The sequence below is a fragment of the Boleophthalmus pectinirostris genome, unplaced genomic scaffold (assembly GCF_026225935.1).
Source record: "Boleophthalmus pectinirostris isolate CB_2022bp ecotype Guang Dong unplaced genomic scaffold, ASM2622593v1 HiC_scaffold_1, whole genome shotgun sequence".
NCBI lineage: Eukaryota > Metazoa > Chordata > Actinopteri > Gobiiformes > Gobiidae > Boleophthalmus > Boleophthalmus pectinirostris.
This window is the reverse complement of record NW_026570970.1, coordinates 32,992,198-33,016,410: the sequence shown is the minus strand read 5'-3', so window position 1 is coordinate 33,016,410 and position 24,213 is coordinate 32,992,198. Positions and strand designations below refer to the sequence as shown.

General features: G+C 40.6%; 1 protein-coding gene across 1 annotated transcript in view; it reads right to left on the bottom strand.

Annotated features, from left to right (window-relative positions):
• The window catches only part of trappc10 (trafficking protein particle complex subunit 10), a 39,500-nt gene that overhangs the window by 6,361 nt on the left and 8,926 nt on the right, over positions 1–24,213 (bottom strand). Inside the window, exons 2-21 of the mRNA XM_020926992.2 lie at positions 22,683–22,764; positions 22,199–22,334; positions 16,176–16,375; positions 15,683–15,878; positions 14,260–14,371; positions 13,617–13,864; positions 13,164–13,310; positions 12,710–12,824; positions 10,913–10,989; positions 10,738–10,829; positions 8,977–9,117; positions 7,978–8,087; positions 6,536–7,056; positions 6,130–6,271; positions 5,812–5,970; positions 4,986–5,215; positions 4,077–4,177; positions 3,148–3,271; positions 1,807–1,971; positions 835–1,015 (exon numbers count right to left, since the gene is read on the bottom strand). Coding sequence (XP_020782651.1) covers positions 835–1,015; positions 1,807–1,971; positions 3,148–3,271; positions 4,077–4,177; positions 4,986–5,215; positions 5,812–5,970; positions 6,130–6,271; positions 6,536–7,056; positions 7,978–8,087; positions 8,977–9,117; positions 10,738–10,829; positions 10,913–10,989; positions 12,710–12,824; positions 13,164–13,310; positions 13,617–13,864; positions 14,260–14,371; positions 15,683–15,878; positions 16,176–16,375; positions 22,199–22,334; positions 22,683–22,764 — 3,279 coding nt within the window. The remainder of the gene's footprint in view (positions 1–834; positions 1,016–1,806; positions 1,972–3,147; positions 3,272–4,076; positions 4,178–4,985; positions 5,216–5,811; positions 5,971–6,129; positions 6,272–6,535; positions 7,057–7,977; positions 8,088–8,976; positions 9,118–10,737; positions 10,830–10,912; positions 10,990–12,709; positions 12,825–13,163; positions 13,311–13,616; positions 13,865–14,259; positions 14,372–15,682; positions 15,879–16,175; positions 16,376–22,198; positions 22,335–22,682; positions 22,765–24,213) is intronic.

Genomic DNA, 24,213 nt, shown 5'->3' with positions numbered 1-24,213 from the left:
TGATCTCATCTGATCTCTGAAGCTAAGCAGAGTTGGGCCTGGTTAGTATTTGGATGGAAGACCACTGGAAATACCAGGTGCCACAGTGGGGCACCAGTGGTTCTAGGCAAGACACTTCATCCGTCTTGCCTAGTATGAATGGTTTGTGAATGGTGGTCGAAGGTGATGATGGCGCAGGGGCTCAGGGCAATTTGAGGAGAGGAAGATCCCTCTGGACAAAAGTGTCCTTCTGTGTCTTGCAGCATCACAGCAGTGTCCAGCGGGAGCCAGGTGAACACAACAGGAATGGCCTCACTCTTACTCAGCTTTCTCTAAACCAAGTGACGTCAAAACAATTTGAAATCCCAATAGTTTTAAACTGAGCGGGAGGACAGGACAGAATTCTATGATGGAATTTGTGGTTTTCAACAATGAAAGAGCGTAGATGGAAATCTGATGGTGGGCCTCTCAGTTCTGCAAATTTGAAAAGAAACTCAAATGACCACAGTCAAATCAGACTTAATCTGACCTTTATTTTTGAAATAATCTGACCACCACATGGAGTTGACTTGGTCAAAACTACAACAGGTGAGATGATTTATGCGCTTAAACAAGTCTCTAACACATAACATTACACTAACAAGGTCTCATTAGCCAACAGTTTTTCAGCTTTTTGTTAAAAATCAAACATTTTGTAAACAGGTCATGAACATTTTGTAATTTTTCTTGAAACTTTTTTGTCTGTTGCTAATGTGTGCATTGTGTCAACTGCTGAACATTCATTCTGCAGTGATGTCACTGCAAAGTATCAATACATCAAAAAGGGAAAACCTTACACCTCCAGCCTGATCGTACCTTCATACATGAGCTTGGTGGTCTTTGACCCCTCTGTTTCTCCTTTGCCCTCCTCGATCACCTCCCCCTCGGCTGCTTCAGTGAGCCGTGTGATGTGGACCTCCAGAGCACAGAGCAGGCCACAGCGACATTGAGACTCTCCAGCAGGGGGCAGTATCTCCGCTTTCACGCTGTACAACGTCTGTCAACACGAGGCCACGGGTGAGGAAAGTACAGTCAAAAGTCAACCAGTCAAAAGTTTAGCCACACCAATGCATGTTTCTTTTAGTTTATCATTTTAACAAGTTTTGAGGTACAGTTGAGTTTATTTTTTGTTAATTAGATTACATATCTGCCCTGTCATGGTTTTGATGCCTTAAATGAGAACCTACAATGTAAATAATCTTGGAAATAAAGAACAAATAAAAAAGTGTGTCCAAACTTTTGACTGGTTTTGTATTTTTATTCATTTTTTTGCATTCATTTATTTTAGACACTAGTCAATTGATAACACTTCAATTTTCATTTTAAAAGGCGCAACCACAATGTAACTTTTCAGGTGAATTCGTCATCTGTTTGTCTCCATGGAGTTGTTATTGCGTTGCCTAGAATATTCCACTGTATGGCATTAATCATTTCTGTCTTACTGCATGTATTTCTTTTTTGCATTTACACAATTACAGATGTATACATTGACAACAAAAATAAACTGAGTGGGCTCGCATCCCACAGATCTGACCAGTAACGTGGCCTGATAACATCAACTGCTTGTCTCCATGTTGATAGACAAGTTTAATGCCATGCTTTGGAACATTCCAGGCAAAGCAATAACATCACCATGGAGACAAACGGATGATGAACCTTCCCCGAGCAAAAGTTACACTGTGCACCTTTAACTAAATTTATGGTAGTGTGATTTCTCGAGGCAACAGTAAAATTTCCCAATAAAAATGCCGTAGCTGTATCTTTATATAGAAGTTGATTGATACTCACAGTGACGCGGTCGAGCTGGAAGCTGTAGTGGAAGGGTTTTGAACCTGAGAGCTCCTGGTTCAGGGGCGAGAAGTGTGCGGAGAAGAGACAGTTCAGAGAGGAGGGCAGCTCTGCACTCCACCGCACCTCCCACAGACAGAACAGACTGTGTTTGCTGCACAGAGTCTGCACAAAGAGAGGAAAGACACATGAAAACAGATATTAAAGATGGGGTATGTTACTTCTATAGGGTATTAACTGCTAACACATAACATATTTAGATCACCATGTTACATTTTTATTGTTTCTGAAAATGCTATATTTGCATGTTTAAAGATCCTATATTACATAAAATTGATTCATGTGAGCTTTAAGCCATGTTCTAAAGCTATTACCTCATCAGAAGCAGACCTGGAGTTGTGTTTTGTTTCATTCACACATGTTTCAGTAAACCTACTACATCTCCAAAGCTCAAAATGCTCTGTTCCACCTTGTGATGTCATGTAGTGGTAGCTTTCAAGTTAACAGCTACACTTTGCTTTTAGTTCAGTAGAGATTGGCTGACTGAAATGATCCAAATGATTGTAGTGAAGGTGTATAGAGTTTAAAAACGCAGTGGAGCACTTCCTGTATCTTTTTCAGTTTGAGAGAAGAACTCAGCCTAAAAGTGCAGGGTTTGAGTGTTAAATTTATGTTATTAGGTTCTTTTTTCAGACTAAGAGTTTGTTTTCATGCCTGACAGTTTTGACTGCTCACAAGCTCTCTTCCTCAGAGTCGCGTGATGTTGCTGTGTCGTGTCGCTCAACTGATTTATACAGGTTTTCAGTCAGACTGCTGATGGCGCTGTCGTCCTTCCTCCACCGGTAGGAAGACAGCGCCATCTGCAGTCTGACTTCCTCAGGACAGTATCCCAGGTGTGTGAGAGTAAAAAAAAAAAACCCTGTCCTGGTTTTTCGTCCCGTGAGCACATTTCCGTATTTCTATTGCCTCTTTAATCCAGCAACGGTGTTTGTTTACTCTTTACACGTGACCATTCTGAGGAAGAGTGCTAGTGAGCAGTTGAAACTGTCAGGTATGAAAACAAACTCTTGGTCTAAAAAAAGAATCTAATAGCATAAATTATCGGAAGACCAAATGAACCTCATTGGACTATTTGTTTGAAAATGTGTGAATGAAACAAAACACAACTCACAATATGTTTGTGATGAGGAAACAAGATTATAACATAGATCAGAAAATAGTGTTATATAGGTCCTTTAATTTTAGGTTCAGTTTGACAGGCAGGCCAATTCATTTCCAGGTTTTCCTAGATTTCCAGGATGTGTGGGAAGTGTGAACCCTGCCTTTGTTTTCTCTTCTGACCTGTTGTGTTTTGTTGCTTAGGCAGAGCAGCTGTAGTGAAGAGTTCTGTTTCTCTGAGAGCTTCACTTCCTCCAGTTTGAAGTCCTCATCCGACACGTTCTGCACACACACCTGCACGTACTTCCTGTTTGGTCACATGACAAAAGACAGACATTAAATTGCAATTTAATCACATGTTGTGCCCTATGCTTTTTGGTGACAATGTTTTTTTAAATAATCCTATAGTATTATATATAGTAGGGCTGGGAATCACAGGTCCCTCACTATCCGATACAATACACGGCTCACGATACAATATTATCACGATGTGGTGACATGAGATGATTGATATCCTGCACATGATACTTTGTGATATATTGTTTTTTAAGAATCAAATACATTTTATATACAATATTTCTTTGTTAAACCGAGACATTATTTCCATAGTCTTCTTTCCATTCTAGTACTGCTTTTTGGAACTGTAAGAGATGTAAGTCACCAACACGAGACCCTTTTTTGTCTTATCTTAATGTAAACACTTGGACAAAAATCTCATAAGATAATTTTTCTCTTGTGTGCACGATCTTGTGGCAATTTTGTCTCGTGAGATCTTGTCGCATCCCTATGAAATACATCTATTTGAATCATCAAAACAATGAATTTGTCAAGTGTATTTCATAAAAAAGTTTCCTTACACCAAATTAGCAACAAAACTGTAGTGCAGTCACAAATATTTGCTAAAAGAAACCAAAAAATACTATATTGATACATCAGCCCACGATAACTATATTGTATCACCAAATTTAATATCATGATATATATCGATATTTTGACTAATATGTTGTCTGATATCATGCAGCTATTGTACGTCCAAAACATGCCAACCTCGCTCTAGACCTCTATAAACATGTTGTGAAATGTGTATCTTGTGTTTGGATTGTAGTTCACACCTGTTTCCAGCAGAGAGCAGCGAGTGTTTGGTTTTAAAGGGGATGTAGAAGGTGAGGGCGAGCAGCGTGGAGTAGATCGACCACGGGCAGTCTATGGACATCTGAGAAAGAGAAAGAACAGTCACAGCAGTGAGTGTGAGCGCTGATTGTCTCCTCACAGATCTGGGGCTTCATTTACAAATAAAATACATCAAAATCTACTGGAGAGAGTAGGCACTTTCCTCTGCAAAGATCCCTGCAGCACATATCTGCCCACATGATCCTATCTCTCGTCATGCCCCTTTAACGCCTCCATTTCCCCATAAAAGAACAATGCAAAGTGAGTTCTGGATGAAATTTACTATAATGAGTGCTTTTGATTGACACATGTCAGTGGTACAGCCCACAGGTGCAGCCCACAGGTGCATGTGTGCAGGGGACATGGGGAATACATGAATGTGTTTCTTTTTGTCGCAGGTGGAGATCTGCAAGTTTGAGGGAGGAGAGGTGAACACGGAGCTACAGGTGAACGTGGGGCCACTGGTGTGTGAATGGGTGAGTGGTTCCTTTATGTAAAGTCCCTTTGAAAGTGGAAAAGCACTGTATAAAAATGTGACAATTTACCATTTACAGTGCTGTGAGTGAAAAGAGGGGGGACAATGGCGTGGCAGTGCTGTGAAGGTGCACAATGTACCACATCAACTTTGTTTTTTATTAATACTAGCTTTGACGTGAGGAGCTTTATAAATGAGGCCTCTGGCCTGTTACTTGGTCTAATGGTTTCACCTCGTTCTCTCTAAGAAGCCAGGTGTAATGCTATACTGGCAGAGCAATAACATGTCCATGGAGCAGTTGGCACACTCTTCAAAAGAAAAAGAACATCATGTCCCTTTAAATTACTCTTTGTAAATAAGATGGTCCTGTGCTCACCCTCTGGTCTATGGCGGTCATGGGTGTGTCTGGGTGGCTGTAGCTCCGCGGTCGGTGTCGGACCTCTCCGTTGGTGAGCCTCTCGTTGGTGAGCCTCTCAGCTCCGGTCGGGATCAGACACAGCACCTGCAGCTGGAACACCAGGCTGTGGTAGGGGGCTGCGGCGGGGAGGCTGATACTGGTCACCTTCTCTGAGGACTGGATGGACAAAACTTGCTCCCCTACAAGCTCTGAGGACAAGACATATTAGATCATTTGATTAGATGTTTGAAAGTCAAATCATCTCACATATTCTGCTCAAAGGGTCAATATTACATTGTTAGTCGATCTAGTTGTTTCCTCGTCAGAAACAGACCTGGAGTTGTGTTTTGTTTCATTCACACATGTTTAACACAAAAGCCCTACATATTTAGGATGTGTTCTTCTTTCAAACAGAAAACATTCTGATTCACCTTGTGATGTCATGTGGTAATACAGGAAGTGGTCCACTGTGTTTTAAACTCCATACACCTTCATTAAAGGATATGTGGCAATCTCTAATGAACCAAAGGTAAAAGGTAGCTGTTAACTTAAAAACTACCAGTTCATGACATCACAAGGTGGACAGAGCATGTTGAGCTTTGGGGAAGTAGACAGTCCCATCCTAAAGACTTACTCAAACATGTGTGAATGAAACAACATACAACTCCAGGTCTGTTTTTGAGGAGGTAACTACAGTAGAGTCAAGAGTCAATTTTGCATAATATAAGATGCCAAACAAATATATAAACCTTTAGACATTACAAAGCACAGTTTCTTTCAGATCTTTTGGTCTTAGTCTGGTTACCTCCAGCAGTGTTGCAGATCCTGGCGCTGCACGTGGCAGAGGGCACGATGGGCATAGACTCTGAGTTGCTGAGCTGTAGAGCGTCGCCCTTCTTCACAGTGTAGTGTCCCGTCAGGAGAGTGAACTGAACGAACTGAGGCAGGCCGGCCAGCAGAGGCTCTGAGGAGGACACATTTAGACATGTATCAAGGACAGAACAATTACAGGAACTGAGATCCTGGGACCTTCCTTGTTCAGTCAAAGGAAGCCTATAATATAACAGTATGTAACACTAGCCTTATGGAAGTCAAATAAGTTAAAAATGGTGTGTGCCCAAACCTTCTAGCGGCTCAACGGTGAGCTGGGGCTCCTGAGAGTAGACTTGATACTGAACTGAAGGATAAACATGAGGCAGAATGAACTGCACCTGGCCCAGAGTCACACAGAGCTGTCGAAGGGTGTACGTGCCGGGGTCAGCACTCTGAGACGAGACAGGAGACGCATGTTAGAGAGAGTCACTAGTCAGCATGTGCTTAAAACTAAAGCTCAATGCAATGCCCAGGGTACTGAAGGGGAGAGTGAGAGGTGCTGGCAATACAGAGATGGTTTTGGCCAATTTTTAGACCATAAATGAACCCCTTTTGCATTAAGATAAACAGCATATGACTAATGACCTATACACACATCGGTCATCTGAGCCACAGTCGTAGTATAATCAAGTATTGGGAGTCGCATTGTAACTTACTGGTGCTTTTAGCTTGATGCTGTTGATTCCAGGCTGTAGTCTCACATCCTGGACCTTTAGCATCTGTGCCTCCTCCTTCATCGTTAATGGGCTAACACCGTTTGGCGTTTCCGATGGCGACAAGCTGTTGTGTCTCCGAATTAGCAGGTGTGTATTTTTACAAATCACTCCAGTAGAGTTTAGTGAATTATCCGTGGGGCTTCTATCGTGAATTTCGTCTAACTCTAAAGCAGGCGTCCCATTTGAGGAGAGTGGCGAGGTTGTAGTCTGCGTAAACTCCACTATGCCGGGGTTTGTAAGTCTTTGACCCCCCTTGGAGCGACCCAAAGTCCCAGTGTTCTGTTCAATGTCAAAATGGATGCTAGCCACGAGCTGTTGTAAGTGCACAGAAACAGGCATGAGGCAGCGCAGCACTAGCTCCACCTGCAGGTCAGCGCCGGAATGGACGGAGGCAGTGGACGGGTGGAACTGGAGCCGTGTGAGGTGAGCAAAGACGCCCATGGACAAGGTGACTTTTTGAGCTAAAGAGGAGAGAAGAGGGAAATATATTAGTTATAATAGTAGTTTAAGGGTGAGTTCACTCGTCTTTGTTCCTGGTGTGAGCTCATGTTTAGTCCTGATAAAGACTTGGGTTTGGTCTTCTAGTTTAGTCTTGGTCTAGTCCAGGTATAGTTCTGGGTTTAGTCACATTTGTTATGTGGGGTGTCAGCGCATCCTTAAAAGGTGCACTGTGCAACTTTTCTGGTGGAGGGTCTGCCACCTGCTTGTCTCCATGGAGAAATACCATCTCCATTAAGACAAGCAAGTAGCGGACGCGCCACCTCAGAAGTTACATAGAAAGTGAATTGTACTAATAAAGTCAATGGATAACACTGATTGCAGTATTACATTTACAGTTTTTCAGGATACAAAATACCAGTAAATTTAAATTTTTGTGTGACTGAATTCATGGAATTAGGATTTCATTAAGATTGTGGTGAAATTAAGTAAGCAAGTTTTTACATAGGGCTTATCACAGACATATGTCACAAGACGCTTTACAGAGTATTATTCATTCACTCCACACTCAGTGGTGGTAAGATACTACTGTAGCCACAGCTGCCCTGGGGCAGACTGACTGAAGCGCGGCTACCAATCAGCGTCAGCGGTCCCTCCGGCCACCACCATCTCTCATGCACACACCATTTTCAACACAAAGGCCTTTTTTTTGTGACTGGTGTCCCTCTGTGGCACCTGATTTTCCCAGTGGTCTCCCATCCAAGTACTAACCAGACCTGGACTTGCTTAAATTAAAGCCCATACACTGAACTGGCAGAAGCTCTAGGTGAGAAACCATGACAGAAGAGTCAGCTGTTTCAATATTTAAATAAAAATGATACCTTTTGTATAATATGATTTTTAATAGGATTGTCTCAGTTTCACAATACAGATACATGACTCACCCTGGTCTCCAGACTTTGAGGCGAAGTTGAGGATTTCTTGACAGAAGTGCTCCCTCTCCTCTGAGCTCAGGTTCTCGTCACCAGCCAACAAGGCACTGGTCTGAAGATAACTGAGAGTATCATTAAGGTCCAATACTGAATATTGATAGAGCAACACTCAAGAAGAATTACATTTTCATCATAATTTAAATGACTCAATAAACCAACACGTGCGTAAAGGTCCACTATATAATCTTTCCGGTTGAGGGTCCATCACCTGCTTGTCTCTATGGAGATGTAATTTATTTGCCAGCAGTATTCCACATTAAACTTATTTGGAGACAAGGCAGGTGACACCTCCAGGCTAAGTTAAAGGTCAGTGTCTCATTTATAAAACATTACATTACAATATTCTTATTAAAAGTGTACACGTGGACAAAACACAAACCTCCAAAAACGTCCGTAAATCTGCTCACTTCTTATTTCTCTTGAGTCAATTCTCCTCATCTCTGAAAGCAACACTCGCTTGGAGCGTTTGGACTTGACACTCATAACGGTAGTAAGCATGGGCGCTGTTTTCAGTTCTATTGACTCAGTCTCCATTTATTGAAAAATTACACAATCCCCGCTGCTGTGAGTCTCGTTATTTTGGTCGTATTAAGATGCTCTACATGATCCTGGTGTTTTTATTTTGCTATTTCATCCGTAAATGAAGATATGAATATTAATAAAAGACAAATCAGGTGCTTTCTTTCCCTGAAGTCGCAGTTAATGTGGGAAGTCATGTCCTGATCTGTGGAGAGGTGACCCCACTCACAGTTTAAGAATGCAGGTTTTCTTAAGTATTTTTGAGAAATAATGACAACAAAAACAAACGATTCCAGCCAAAGTACTAACACTAGTACTATGGCAGGACAGTAACAAGCTCAAAGTTATGGTAGGCCTAAATTCTAATCATTCTACACTCATTGTAAAAACCTGTAACATTTGTTGTGTTCTAAATGCATTTCTGTAGGATACTCTTCTGTGCGGTTGAGCAGTTTTTGACACTGTGCGATTTGTTTCCTGGTGTGAGTGAGAGGAAGGCTCCAGCCCTCGGAGACGTAACACTTGAGCGCCTCCTGAAGGAAGGACTCTGCGCGCTCAGGGTCACCTTTCCTCCTGCACACAAATGCACAAAACACACACATATGAAGTCGTTGAAGTTCAAAGTGCCATTTTATTCTAATTATGACTTGGTTTGGAGGGATAATTCCTGCATTTAATAATCCTGTATTAATATTTATCATTGTTTTACAGTTAAATGGCAGTTTGAAGAAAAAGTTGATAAAAAGTTGAACAGTTAAGGTCTCTCTGTATCATAAATGCAAACAAACCCAGCCAAAATGCAGAGACAATTTACGCACAAGGAAGACATCAATTTAAAAATATAAAAGGTTTTGTGACATTTTTCTTTTTTTTGTATTATAAATATTGAGTAAATTAGATGAGCAAACAAAAACTATATTTTTAGTAAAACCCTAAAAATAGAATCATGTTAACCATGTTTTAGTGAAATTAATCGTCTAATCTGTCCTATGCCCTGTAAAAGGTCCCATATTTCTGCATTTTCGGATCTATATTATAATGTCTATATTATAATGTTTCCTCATCGCAGACAGACCTGGAGTTGTGTTTTGCTTCACTCACACATGTTTAACACACAAATCCTGCAGATTTAGGCTGAATTATTCTCTCAAACTGAAAACAGCTTGTGATGTCATAATACAGGAAGTGCTCCAGCGTGTTTTAAAACTCCATACACCTTCACGAGAATCTCAGGAATTGTCAATCTGTACTGAACTAAAAGATCAAAGGTAGTTGTTAATGTGAAAACTACCACCACATGACATCACAAGGATCAGTGGGTATAATTTTTTATTATTATTAATTTTTTTAACTAATAATAGAAGTCTCTGGAATAACTTCTTGTTGTTTATGCTAATTTCACCGTTTTCCCATTTAAACCCTTTAGTTGCACATCATTACAATGTTGCGGATGACTCCAGGGCTGTGTGTGGGAGTGTTTACCGGCTCACAATATTAAAAACAGCAAGGTGCCTAAAATAACTGTGAAATGAATTATATTATCATCATGATTATTAGAGATCAACCAATGTTTTTTTTTTTTTTCCATGGTCGGTGCTGATACTCATTGTTTAGAATCCAGAAAAACAGAATATGGAGATATTTTGGGTTGATTTGATACATACACATACAAAAAATACATTTAAATTTACTGCAAACTCACTTTTGCCAGTAGATTCATTTTCAACATTAAAGCGTAGTACTTTTTTCATATCACCATGCAGTCCTCCATATCTGTGTAATCCTTCAGTGGTCCAGGTAGGTTCCATAGTGGTCCATGGCATGTACTAGTTTATGTGCTCTTAAACTTGTTCTGATACAGCTCAACATCATTCTAAAGGAAAGGTTATTTTCTGTTCTGTGAATATGATACCTGCTCAAATAAGCATCTAGTTTCAATCCTAGTTTTAGCATCTGATAAGTGTTAGTTTAGTAATAGATTAATACCTGATTTTCAATACTTTTAACAACCACAAACGTTTAAGAGACGTGTGGTGGTCCCGTTTTGTGCACTTATCTCATTGCACAAGTCCAAAGTCCAAATGTGGTTTCTTGGCCAAACCAAATCATCACCCTCTGTTGGAAATTTAAGGCTCATCCCAAACATGCTTAAAAGTGCAAATATCTTTAAATAGACTAGACTGTGTTTCTTACATGTAAAACTCAGCCAGGCTTTTGCCCACCAGCCGCGCAGACCTCATCCGACTGATGGCCTGGTACATCTCCATAGCAGCATGAGAAAGTTCCTTCAAAATATAACACATTCAAAAATAAATGTGTGCTTTACATCAACATTCAAAGAAACAGCACAAAGGAGACTGGGACATACAAGATAGTGTCTCTCAAAAGCTTCCACCGATGATAAAGCTTCTTTTAGTTTCTTGTAAGGACTCTGTAGACTGTTGACTGTAAAAAAAGGACAAACAAATACACATGTAACCCAAGACAACACATTTTAATTAGATACGTAATACAACCATTAGGATTGGGAATCTGGTTGGGCTTTTAATTTTGATGTAATAATACTATTTGCAGGCTGATTTTGGCTTAGGGCATCTCATAATGTTTGAACTTTAATTCATGCAAAGCGGTCAAGTGGTTATTTGAAGGAAAAATAACTGTTACATAACATATTGCACAAGAGGCCTGATTGTGTTAACTGTGTGTTAAGGAAATAAGTGCCATTTTCCGTCCCTGCACGGGTATCAGTTAATAGTGGTTTAGTATAAGTACTGATATTGGCATCAGAACTTAAAAAGCTGGATCAGTGGATCTCTAGCCTGGCCAAGCCAAATGCAGTGGAGGGAGTTGCATCCAGACTATTTGTTCAAACAGTAACAGTGCAACAGATAAGCTAATTGTAAGTAATGGCACGCTGAGCACTTGTTGTCATACTGCATCTATCAAACAGCAGTTTATGGACTTTATTAATGCTGGGTTAATTATGGAAGAACTGAAAGCTCAAAATCACCTGAAAAAGTATTGATTGTTTGGCTAGTTACTGCACATTTCCTTTGTAGTTGACATTTGTTTACATTAGCAATTAGAACGAAATAGCAATTGTTCAGTCCAGTATTCAGGAAAATCAAGACTGCCTGGAGTTCTGTAAAACTATTAGTGTATTTTTCGGACTATAAGTCGCACTTTTTTTCATGGTTTGCGTGGTCCTGCGACTTATATATTAAAATTTTCACACTGACACCCGCGAGAGGCTCTAGGCTTGTGTGCCAGTATTTGCTCCTCCTATTACTCCTGTACCACTGTCACCTGGCTCTACTGTGCATGTCTCTCACAGAAAGAGCCTATGTTCTGTCTGTATCATGTCAGTTAATCGAACCATAATTTCTGCACCACTGAAAATTTAAAATTTAATCAAACTTATAAAGACGACTGAGAAGACTGAACACAAATGACCCCAAAAAGAAAATCATATTTTGCATATCACAAGCTGCAAGTAGAGAAATCTGCAGCTGAATACGGTAATCGAGCAGCAGAAAGAAAGTTTGGAGTTAGCGAGAAACTTGTGACACTGGGAGGGTGCACCATGAAACTTTCTTGGAAGTCACGGGATGGATCGACAAAGCCTGGACTTCAGTGACAACAGAAACCATCCTGTCGGGATTCAGAAAGACCGGAATAATTCTAACTGGAACTGATGCTGAGTCTGACAACAGCTACACAGAAGAGGAAGCGGCGCTCTGTTTACCTCCAGAGGTCGCAGAGTTTCTTAGAAGTGACACTGACGATGAAGAATTCAATGCATTTAGTGATTTGGAGTGAGATGGAGAGTCTGTTGTTCTCTGTTCTGTTGTTATTACTAGAACTTGTCTTTCTAGAGGAATTGTCAGTTCCTGGTCTCTGATTTTATAAAATAAATTTCCCCCAAAAAGTGCGACTTATATATTTTCTTTTTCTTCTTCATTATGCATTTTTTGGCTGGTGCGACTTACAGTCCGAAAAAAAACAGTATTAAATGGTAAAAGACACCCAGGGTTAAGAAACTAAACCAGAAATTATTCCCGTGTGCATTGCATTTCTGACCCACAGACCAGACCAGACTGAACGCCTCATACTAATGAGGTGAGGAGCCTGGTCTTCATCAGTCATCAGTGTTTTATGTCCATACCAGTCTCGGGCCTCTCATCTCCCAGTCCAGCCAGCAGATCCACAGTCCTGTTCAAGTCTTCAGACGTGGGCCCCTTCTCTGAGACCAGCCCACACAGCTCTCCCAGGCTCTTCAACTGGAAACACAAATACTCTTAGCCAGCGCAGTGTGAAAAAGGTACGCCACAAAGAGCTGCATGCTGTCTGCACCCATTCCCAGAGCATTCTACCCTCTGAGAATCAGGGAGTGCACTGTTAACCTGCTACTTGTTAGCTTTACCATAAGAGCTTTGTCATGCTTCTGAAACACTCATCACTGTTTGCAGGGAATAATTAGGATACTTGGAATGCATAAGGTAAGGGAGGAGTCATTTTGAAGCACTGTAAACTGTTTAAAATGAATTCTTTCTGTTTTTCACATTTTAAAAAATGTAAAAATTCACGTACAGCATCTTTTAGACCAGTTATTGCGTTACCTTGTCAGTAGCATAGGCCCATAGCCCCACAGTGTGTGAACAGTTGGCTGCCAGCTGAGCCGGGTCACAGCAGCCTTCGATTCTGTGCAAAACCTCCAGACAGCTGAGGAACACCCAGCAGTCCAGTGCCCCCTCCAGGACAGACACCTGAACAAACAAGAACAGATTATTAATGTCAAAAAGGACGACAACGGACACGGTAAAGATTATTGTGTAGATTCAAGTATATTTTTTCACAAGTTGTCAGAAGTGTTCAAACCGGGACCGAACCAGGACCAAACCAGGACCAAACCAGGACTAAAGCAGGACTAAAGCAGGACTAAAGCAGGACTAAAGCAGGACTAAAGCAGGACTAAAGCAGGACTAAAGCAGGATCAAAGCAGGACCAAAGCAGGACCAAAGCAGGACCAAAGCAGGACCAAAGCAGGACTAAACCAGGACTGAGTATCATACCTCCAGTAGTCGTAGCTCTTGTACACAGTTGTGCAGTAGTTCCAGTGCCCTTTGCGTCACCTCCCAGGGTCTTTGGAGGAAGATGAGGAGTGTGCACTGTCTGGAGAAGAGGTAGCTCCTGAGGTCCAGCAGACTGGCCTCTCCTTTCTGGATGAGGTCCCTCTTCTCCATGTCGATCGGCCGCCGCAGCAAAAGACCGTTCCAACATTTGACAGGAGCACAGAACGAACCCAACCAGTTTGCTGTGTCTGGGAGGGAGAGAAGTAACATCACTTATTATTGTTATTACTGCAAGACATATATGCAGGTTTTTATGGCATAGCCTCTGCCTCTCTTATGAGGACAAAAATCAGGGCTTGATGATACCAGTTCTTTATTAGTAGATTAACAAGATGCTTTAAGTTTAAGATATGGGTTAAAATAGGTTAGGAAGGTTAGGCAAGAATTAACTAGTTTAGGATCACTCTGAATGAAATGCAGAAATACTAAACCTGGGATGTCAGTAGCTGTTATATACTGAGGACACATCAAACCGAGGTAAAATGAACATCTGAACTTAGTTTATGTGGACGATGGGTTTTATATTCTGTAATTTTGAATAATGAAACTGTCTTGTAGATAATCCTGAAAAAGCTGTATTCACCTCCGGCTCCAAAGTTGAGGACATATTGTGTAAACAGAGCGTCCAGTTCGTCGTATTGGACAAGAGCGTCTTCAAACTGCTGCAGCATCTCAAACACAAAGGCCAACTCCTCCTGAACACAAAATACAACAGGAAATTACACCCAGAAAATCTAAAAAAAAAAAAACTAGTACTAATACTACTATTACCCTCTTAATAACTTAACTGAATCAGAAAAAACAAAGGGCGGTCCCACAGTATGCTGGATGATTGAGTATAATAAGATCTATTAGTAATTTTGTATTGAATACATTTCACTGAATCCCATGTGTTCTCTTTAAAGTACATCAAGTACTTTCTAGAGGGGGCACGTCACCTGCATAATTTCATGAAAAAATTAAAAGTTAAAAACCATACTTCAGAACATTATCCATGAAAATGGACAAGATTTTACGTCACACTAATTAAAATGTGTTGTCTGTTTATAGCTAAAGGAACAACATTTCCACACAAACAAGCAGCAGGTCCTCCAGGTCACCAAAGAGTCACATTTATGTAGGGCTGTCGCGGTTAGGGAATTTCTCCTGCGGTGTGGTATAGCAGCTCAACAGCGCGATATGCGATGATATCGCACCCCCTACCCCACCCCACATCCCCCTGAGTTATAATATTTCCAGCGGTTCTGAAAACTCTCTCTAATGATGCACTTGTTGTGCAGATGTACATGTGCCTTGGTTGTCGTGTGGATATAGTGTGTGTAGTGCGGGAGAAGTAACATTTGGCTTTGGAACAAGAGCCGTTACATCTCTCCAGCTCTCACTGTGGCAGCTCGAATCAGAGTCCTGCACCAGGACGAGTACCCGCGAACTTAAGAGAGCACGCGGAGCAGGTGTCCTCAAAGCGCGATCGGGTTATGGCTACGTTTACCTCCGTGCGGCGCGGAGCTGTGCTGGTCCTTTTGCCTGTGGTCACCCGACAGTCTTCACGGGCGCACCTTAGTCCTGGGTTAGTCCTGGGTTAGTCCTGGGTTAGTCCTGGGTTAGTCCTGGGTTAGTCCTGGGTTAGTCCTGGGTTAGTCCTGGGTTAGTCCTGGGTTAGTCCTGGGTTAGTCCTGGGTTATCACGGGCGGTAATAGGTGGAATGTTAAAGGATCTGGGCAGGTGCGGGTCTCTAAAAATGGATCCGTGCAGGACTTTGGGTCGGGTCACATGCGGTGATCGTGGTGGCCCAACATGCACTGCGGTGGACCTCTTAGAACCGCGGTGATTCATTTTTGCGGTTATTGCGACAGCCCTACATTTATGGAGATGCAGCAAAAAAAATTTTAAGAAAAAAATGAAAAATTTCATGTCACACCCTGCATATCTAGATGAGCACTAGTTTTATTACTTTACTTTTACTTTTACTATTTTTACAATATTCGGTTTGTTGTTTGCCACTTTACCTGGACCATAAAGTAGTCACAGAAGCTCCAGCCGGGCTGTGTTCTCTTCTCTCTCAGAGTCCTCATGTCGTCCTCAAAGCGTCCCAGGTTTTTGGTGAAGGACATGAGCAGCAGTGTGCGCAGCTTCAGCAGCAGAGAGCTCCAGGACTCCTGAGAGCGAGAGGAGTCCTTAAGGGGCTCAGACAGAACCACACACCTGCAATTCACCACAGACATTCTGTTATATAAGACTGTAGGTTATGATAAAGTCAAAGAGACATACCATACCAATGACTGACTGAAAACATGATAAAAACACAAGACTCAACAAAGAAGACAATGTTGTTTTTTTTTTCCTTTTGCATTTCCTCATACATGTCAGTGTAACTGACATTATCTTGTCAGATAAGAAATATTTAAGAAATGTCTTGGTCAAGACCTGTTGTGCATGTTTTGGGTTGATGGGGGAAACTCAGAATCTTTGTTCTGTGAAGTGAAAGTACTAGCCAGTCACCTGTCGTTCTGCTTGTTACAGAAGTCACTGCGGATCTTGTCGATGATGGATGAGCGTGGCAGGATGTTGGTCTTGTTCTTCTTCTTGGTTTCATTGTTCTCCACGACAATGATGACCCAGTCCGCAGACCCGTGCGTCCTCAAACTGTTCTGCCACCGCATCATGTCCTCCTTCACCGAGCCTTTGTACGCCTCCGTGTCCTGACACAGAAGGGACAGCGGGTTAGACGAGCATTGATTTTATTCCAGACAATTGACCTTATTTCCACAGTTGCCAGGGGCGCTACCATTGTCATTCCAGTCAGATGATTTTGCACAGGGCTGACGATCTTTACAGCATATAAGTTCTACAGACTTTTCAAGCCTCCCAGAGAAAAGGGCACTGTTGACATGTTACTACACTTCTACACAATTCAACCTACTTTCATTTTTGCTGCGAGACTTGTTCTCTATTTTGCCACTGAAATGAATGGGATTCCATCTTAACCAGAAGTGTCAACTAGGGATGGGCATTCAAAGAAATTTCATTAATCAATTGTCAGGAGAATTAACGATTGATTTTCAATTAATCATTACCGTTTTCATATAATAAGTATCATCATTATTACTATTACTAATGTGCATAAAAAAACTTAACTTTACAACATATAAACCATAACAACTCTAGAGCCACATCAGCCCGTTAGAGATTATCATGTGTTTAATTCACCTTTGCGCAAATCTCACAGAAACAAAACTTAAAACCACATGGCTCATTGCATAAACTAAGTGGTGTGCTGATGTGGTTCAGCTTCTGTCGGACTAAAGGACACGACTCAGTGGAATATGAGTGATCTTTCTGTGACAGAGGGATGTTGATGCTGATGGTGAGTCTGTTCTGTGTGTCGCAATGTTTTCAAAGGTCGTAAGTGTGCAGGTTTAGCGCAGCTCTTTATGTTGCAGTAACCGGGATACTGCGTAGACATGCACCATGATGAAACCGGGATACTGATGTGCATGTAAACGCACTCATTGAGTGGTACAGTGATCTCCAAGGAGGTGCCAGAGCCCAAACGTGGGACTGAGGCCGTTTGAGCTGTCAGACGCAGCTTCGAAACCAACATTTGGTTTATCGATTAGAAATGAATGTAATCGACGAAATTCTTAACGATCAATTATTGATTAGTCGACTAATCATGCCCATCCCTAGTGTCAACCACAGAAGTGCATGTCACTAGGAGAAGTACAAGGTGGAATGAGATTGATATCCAACAGTTTTTATTTATTTATTTATTTATTTATTAAATAGAAGTACAAAAGAAGAAGTACAAAAAAAGGGTTGCCAGCTAAATTTTCACTAGTAGCACTGCAGATTGTGAGCACTGGCTCTATGAGGAAATGCATTTGTAGCTTTGGTGAATAAATAGTCACCAAATTGGAGAAAACACACTACTGAACCAATAACTGATTAATGTACAGGAGGCCTAATACATCCTCACACCGACTGCTCCATGTGTCTTAATGACTTCTGTGTGGATGGGTGTTGAGAGCAGAGCCATGTGTGGGATGTGAGAGACAGGTGCTAACGACTCTGCCAGAGAGCACACGCTTTGATCTATTTATAAAACCTGACTGAAACATATGAACTCATGTATCACTGTTTACAGGGACATTAAATCTGAGCTGCCAAACATGTCTGCTTCCATCTACAACTCATTTTATTACTGTGACTGAGGCGGGGGTGGTGGTGGCTTGCTCACTGAGGTCCATTTGGTCTCCTGCTAATTATTTTAACAGAGTTTGTGGTGGGTTGAGCTTGTATTTTGTTTTGCCGGAGCCAAATCAGTCATGGAATATCTTTCAAGCCAAATATTGACTAAAATAAAAGTAAATATTTATGCCACTTTTCTTTTGTTGTTACTGGTTTATCAAGTTTATTTATATTTTTACAGCATATTTAATTGTTTTTTTAATTGCTACATAAAGTTTATTAAATCTATAAAGGGAAATGTTTTAGCTCTGGATGCACTTATCCAGCTTTTTCACTGCCAATCTGCCAATATCCAATATCATTATACCCACAGAGACTAAAATAGCATTACAAATCATTGAAACATGCCACATCTGATCCAAATGTGTCATGTGACTGTAATTATTCTTCAAGTAATTATAGAAACAGCTTTGTGTTAATACAAGTTCTATTATTATTAGATATTGTGGGCAATTATTGACCTGTAAATAATAATAGCCCATCATTTTATTGGTTCAGATAGGAAGCTGGTGGAAACCTATCCTGAAATCAAAACTTTGAATAGACTAAAAAACTAAAATGCGACAAATGTATTATTCTTGGTCAATATTACTTTTATTGATGGTCTATTCTTGTATGTTAAAACACTTAGCCTGAGGTGGTAGTCAAACAAACTAGGTCTAAAAACAAAACCATTTCAAAGTGGCTTAAGCAGAGTGGAAGTTTGATCTGATTTCTTGTATGAGCTCTTATGCAACAGCTTCCACAGGCTCTACAGTCCTGATGTTGCACAATACAAGTAAATTTACTTCAAACTGCAGTTCACCACAACACAGAAGTGAGATTTGTGCAAGAGTTAATAAGTAGAATTAGGGCTGTGCCAACAATCGTAAGATCGATAGATCACAATCTCTACTTTGGTGGATCTCAATGATAAGGCACAAGTTCATTTTAATCGACAGGTCAACAGTATCATCATGTGGCAGTGAGAGTGTGTGGTGCTGATGAGAATTGACACTCTTGTTTAGGAAAAAGCAGCCTGAGCCACAGCGCGTCTCTTTATGTCTCCTCATGTATTTTGACTTAAATTTGCACAATTTGACTAAAAGTCCAGTTCTCTCTCCCTCTGTCTCTGTGTGCAGTGTTGTCTGACACTCCCCCGTTCCCGCCTCCCTCTGATCCAGCTGCAGCTCCTCACCTTTTCTCCTCTTTCTCACCTCTGTTGCTCCTTATCATTATAATCCAAGTTACGAAAAGTAAAAGGCAGTTTTCTCACCGTTTATGAGTGAAACGTAAATCCCAATTTAGCACAGTGACATCACACGTGTTTCTGTTGATAGCGGCAGAGTGCACATGCACGTGTGTCTGCCGCGAATGGTAACGCGCATATGCATTAGCTTTAATATATTGTACAAACTCATTCCAAATTTTAAATGTGAATTTCTCCAGAATTGTTTTCCCTATATCAACACAAAATAAAATCTAGTGATCCAGCCAGCCCTAAGCAGAATACATTTTAATAAACATATGGAAAAGATTTGTGACGGTATGAATGTAGATGTAATAAAAGGCATATATAATTGTTACAGCCCGTTGTGCCGTGTTTGTATTAATTATTGTTCTGTTTCAAGGTGACCCGGATGCACTAGGGCCCAGCGCATCCAGCCACCTATAAAAGGGACTACACCCTCCTCCACCCATGGCTGCTCCATTGGCTCGACTCCACCTGGCCACGCCATCAGCCAATTGCCACAACGCACTTTAGCACTATTTGCACATATTTATTGTAACTTATTAATAAATGCTCCAGCAGAGAGCTTAAAACGCCGTGTCCTCCCTCCTTTGTTGTGATCTTTTGAGCTGGGGCCATAACAATAATCAACGTATTGTCAGTGTATTTTTTATTTGGAAATGCTGTAAACTGGCACAAGTGCATTTCCTCTTTTGTGTAAGAAGTCAATACTTTATGATCTTATATATTCAAATTAAACAATAGCACGTGTGTCATCCATATTTAAAGGTCCTATAGATGCAAAATTGACTCAGGTGAAGTTTAAGCCACGCTAGAGCACTGTTACCTCATCAAAAAACATATCTGGAGCTGTGTTTTGTTTCATTCACACATGTTTAAGTAGTCCTGGTTTATTAGTCTGTCTACATCTCCAAAGCTCTAAATGCTCTGATCCACCTTGTGATGTCATGAAAGGATAGTTTTCAAGTTAACAGCTCCTTTTAGCTTTTGATGAGGTCGAAATTGGCAATTGCAGGCTGAACTCATTCAAATGACTGTAGCGCAGGTGTATGGAGTTAGAAAACAAAGCAGAGCATTCTTTTCTGTTTGAGAATAACTAAATATGCAGGATATGCGTGTTAAAGGTGTGAATGAAACAAAACACAACTCCAGGTAAGTTTGTGATCAGAAAACAGCACAATATAAGCCCTTTAATAAAACAAATGACTTTAAAAAGTGAAAACTAAGGTTTAATAAGATGAATGGACTTTCGTGTAGTGTAAGCAACATTTTAGTCTTGATTATGTGATTTTTTTTTTGTAATGTTCTAACTCCAGGTATGTTTAGACGACAATACAAAAGAATAACGTGATAAAAAGTTTAAAAAAGTGTGTTGGACTAACTATCATTTACATTTAAAACCCGCTGTGTGTGATATGAAACAGCGAACTTTGACCAGTCCGGTTGAGCAGCACACAGAGCAGAGTGTTCCCTGGAAAACTCATGACTCAACTTTACGGACTTCCTTAAAAGCATCACGTGCTGACAGAGCTCTACTTCCTGTTTGCACTACAAATCTTTTCCCAAATATGCTTTAACAAGTGCTTTTACCTTTCAGCGACCCTGGGTCTGACTGTGAGTGTTTCCAAAAGCCTGGAAAACCTTGCCTCGGATTGGAAGGAAATTACTTTGGAAGAATCCACTACCACATTTCCTGTTCCTAATAATTTGCTAATAAAAACTTCCCAGCTGATGTCATCAACATTCCCTGGCGGTATGATGCTAACTGAGGCACTGCTCTGTCTAAAGCTCTGTTACTCAAGTTAAACGTTAATCTGATCTTTATCTTAACACAATCTGAGCAGAAAGAGCTGACTTGGCTGGAACTGCAACGGGTGAGTTGATTTTATTTTTGCCAACACTTTCTCAGCTCTCACCTTTTTGTTGAAAAATCAAACATCAAAACAGGATCATGTACGCTTGTATTTTCCGCACATTTCCTCCTCCAAAGTCTGAACTCTGCTCCGAAACACAGGCTTTTACTAACAGAGAATTAGCTGTAGACCCAAACTGAACAGTGAGAAATAGAAATGTCTGAATCTCCATCAAGAATTTATTGCGATAAATTATATTATTGACATTTTGAGACCAATTTCAACTAATATAATGACCATGGAATAAAAATGCAAATACATCCTCTCAATGATCAATAAACCTTACTTTCTAAAGAACATTTAACACAGGAAATGTAAGACAACCAAAAACAACAGGCCTAAATAAAATAGACTTGTTAACACAGGACTAGCCTAATGTAGTCTGGCTCACAGCGAGGACTTGTTAACAAAAATGCACTTGAATAAACCATTGTTGAAGCAAGCACAACCAAAGCATTAAATAAAAAGGAGTATAAAGTCTCTGTAACAAAACTGTCCTTAAAAGTTATTAAAAATTGTGTCTCCTCTCTCTGTGGCTGCTGCTGTGAGCCTCGTCATTTTGGTCTTGAAGTGTTCGTATTAACCAGGATGATATTTCGCTATGAGGGAGACTATCCTGTCTGGTATCGTGTCGGTGTCTTGTGGGATTTCAGTAGATTTCGGGCTCTCCCGGGAGCAGGGCTAGTGGTGTCGCTCGATCGGGTATGGGTTTATGGGCTGCTGGGGTTTGAGACATTTCTTCTCGTCGTTTGCACCCTCGCAACATTTGACGCATGTGACTGTTGAGATGTATCCCACTCACTAGTGTTGATTCAGCATCATGACTTGTTTTGGCAAGAAAGTTGGCAAGTCAGGCTACGCGCACATCCAACACAGCGCACGTTGGTTCAAGTGTCATTACGCTTGTTTAAAGAGTCAGAGAGCGATAGAAGCCTTCTAACATTCAGTCTCTTTGAGAGCGACAGAGAGAGGAAAACAAACAAGCATGCAAATAGAATTTATCGCGGCTGGAAAAGTAATCAAGCTCGTTAAAAGTTATTGTACGATGAATTGATTTATTGATTATCGTTACAGGCCTACCGATGAATGTAACTCAAATGATCGTGTTTTTGCAGTGTGTTTGGCCTTACGCAGCAGTCGGTCCAGTAGATGTGCAGAAAGGGGAACGTGAGCAGGGCCTTGTTTCCTTCTTTAGGCAGAAGCTCCTCTTTGAACTGCACAAAGTTGGCCTCCAGGTGGATCATTTTGGGGGCGCGGCCGTACGTCCTTCACAAAAATAACACAACATGCAACAGGTTTGACAAACTGTGGGGAGGTTCAAAGCGTCTAGTTTGAAACAACTTTCTCGACTGGCACCCTGTCATTATAGTTTAGCATTAGAGAAATAGTTTAGGCTGAATAGGAATAGGACATTTTGTGATTTAATTTCATTTTAGGCATAAGATAATGATGCTACAATTATGTCACTCAGTACATATCAGTGAGGTGTTTTCTATACATTCAGTTGTTTATTTAAACCATATTTCTGTAAATGACTATAAAACTAGTGTAAAAATATGTACAATTGATGTAACTTTAGTATTTATTTCATCAAAACTGCCTCTCTGGACCTACCTCCTCCACTCCATGGGCTCTCGGGGCAGCTGCTGGGCCAGAGTGGTGTAGAGGGACGTAAACAGAGCCTGGTCTCCAGCACCTGACGGGAGGCACAGAGGGACAAACTTGAGCAAAAAGAAATAAAAGATCTTTTACTACAACAGTGAGACTGTAATGTGAGACACCAGTGACCTCAGATGATAAAGTAAGTAACAAAAGCACGAAACCATTTTCAAGTGCGATATATTGCTACAGAAAATATAACAACAACAAACGACAATGTTGAAACTTTTGTGTACCGCTTACACAATCTGACACTCTGTGAGTCTCAGTATGCTCTTTTCTAAATGTGCAATATTGATAAGGACATGTGTGTCACTAAATAAACTGTAGCATGAAATCGTATTGTCCTACTATTGTAGTAAAAATAACATAAGTGCAAAGAAAGCACTCATTAAACAGGACTGTCACAATAATCGACATATGGTTCAAGAAATCAGAAACAAAAGAATTATTTGGGGAAGCATTATTTATTGTGGGTACTTTTTCTTAGCACTAGTTGGAATCATTTTGTTGTGACTCCTTTATTTATTGCAATTCATTTTCATTTAAGCAGATCTGTTCTACAAAATGGACTTTTCAGAGCTTTTAACTATTTTATAATCGTTTCCTTCTCATTTACTGTCTCCAAGTTGTATTTGGAGTGATTTGTGCATGTTTGAGCAATCTCTGTTGATCAACAGGGCTGAACGATTAAAAAAAATATATATATATTGTGATTTTTCTGGCAGATATTGCGATTTCAATTTCATCCACAATTTTTTTCAAATCAAGTTTTAGTACATATGAACATTTGCAAACATCACTGAAACTTAGATCATACCAAAGTCCTGCACTGACGATTTGACGCTGGACCGTTTGCGCACATCTGTTTATGTTTTACAGAAACGAATCTTAAAATCACGTGGCTAATATGCATAAACTATAAGCGCTGAAAAAAAAAAACAGCTCGCTCCTTTGCTGCTGATGTGGACCGTTTCTGTTGAACTACAGTAAAGGACATGACTCAGCGGAATATGAGTGGTCTTCCTGTGACAGAGGATGTGCTGATGATGGTGAGTCTGTTCTGTGCTTCTATTGCGTTGGAGATGATTCATGTTCAACTTTACATGAACGCCAGTGTTAAATCCTAGCCTCCTAGCGTTGTGGCAGAAAATTAGTTTGAGGTGCATTTAGAGAAGCACTACAAAAAAACTCAGCTTTGACGTTCCCAAAATCATGTTGCCTGAGATCGCAATTTTAGGTCCAAAATGATAGATCGTTCAACCCTACTGATCAGCTCCCATATCACCCATGTCCACTTGATTTTCTTAATCAGTGATACATGCAGGATGTGTCACATAGTCATTTTGGTACAAATGAAAAAAAAAAAAAATAGCTACTTTCTAATGTGATCTGCTGTGGCTGACAATTTCACGCACCACAGTTTTCTAACATGGAAGTCAGTGGACCTGTTTCTTTTATTAAGTAATTTTAGATGAATATTGTG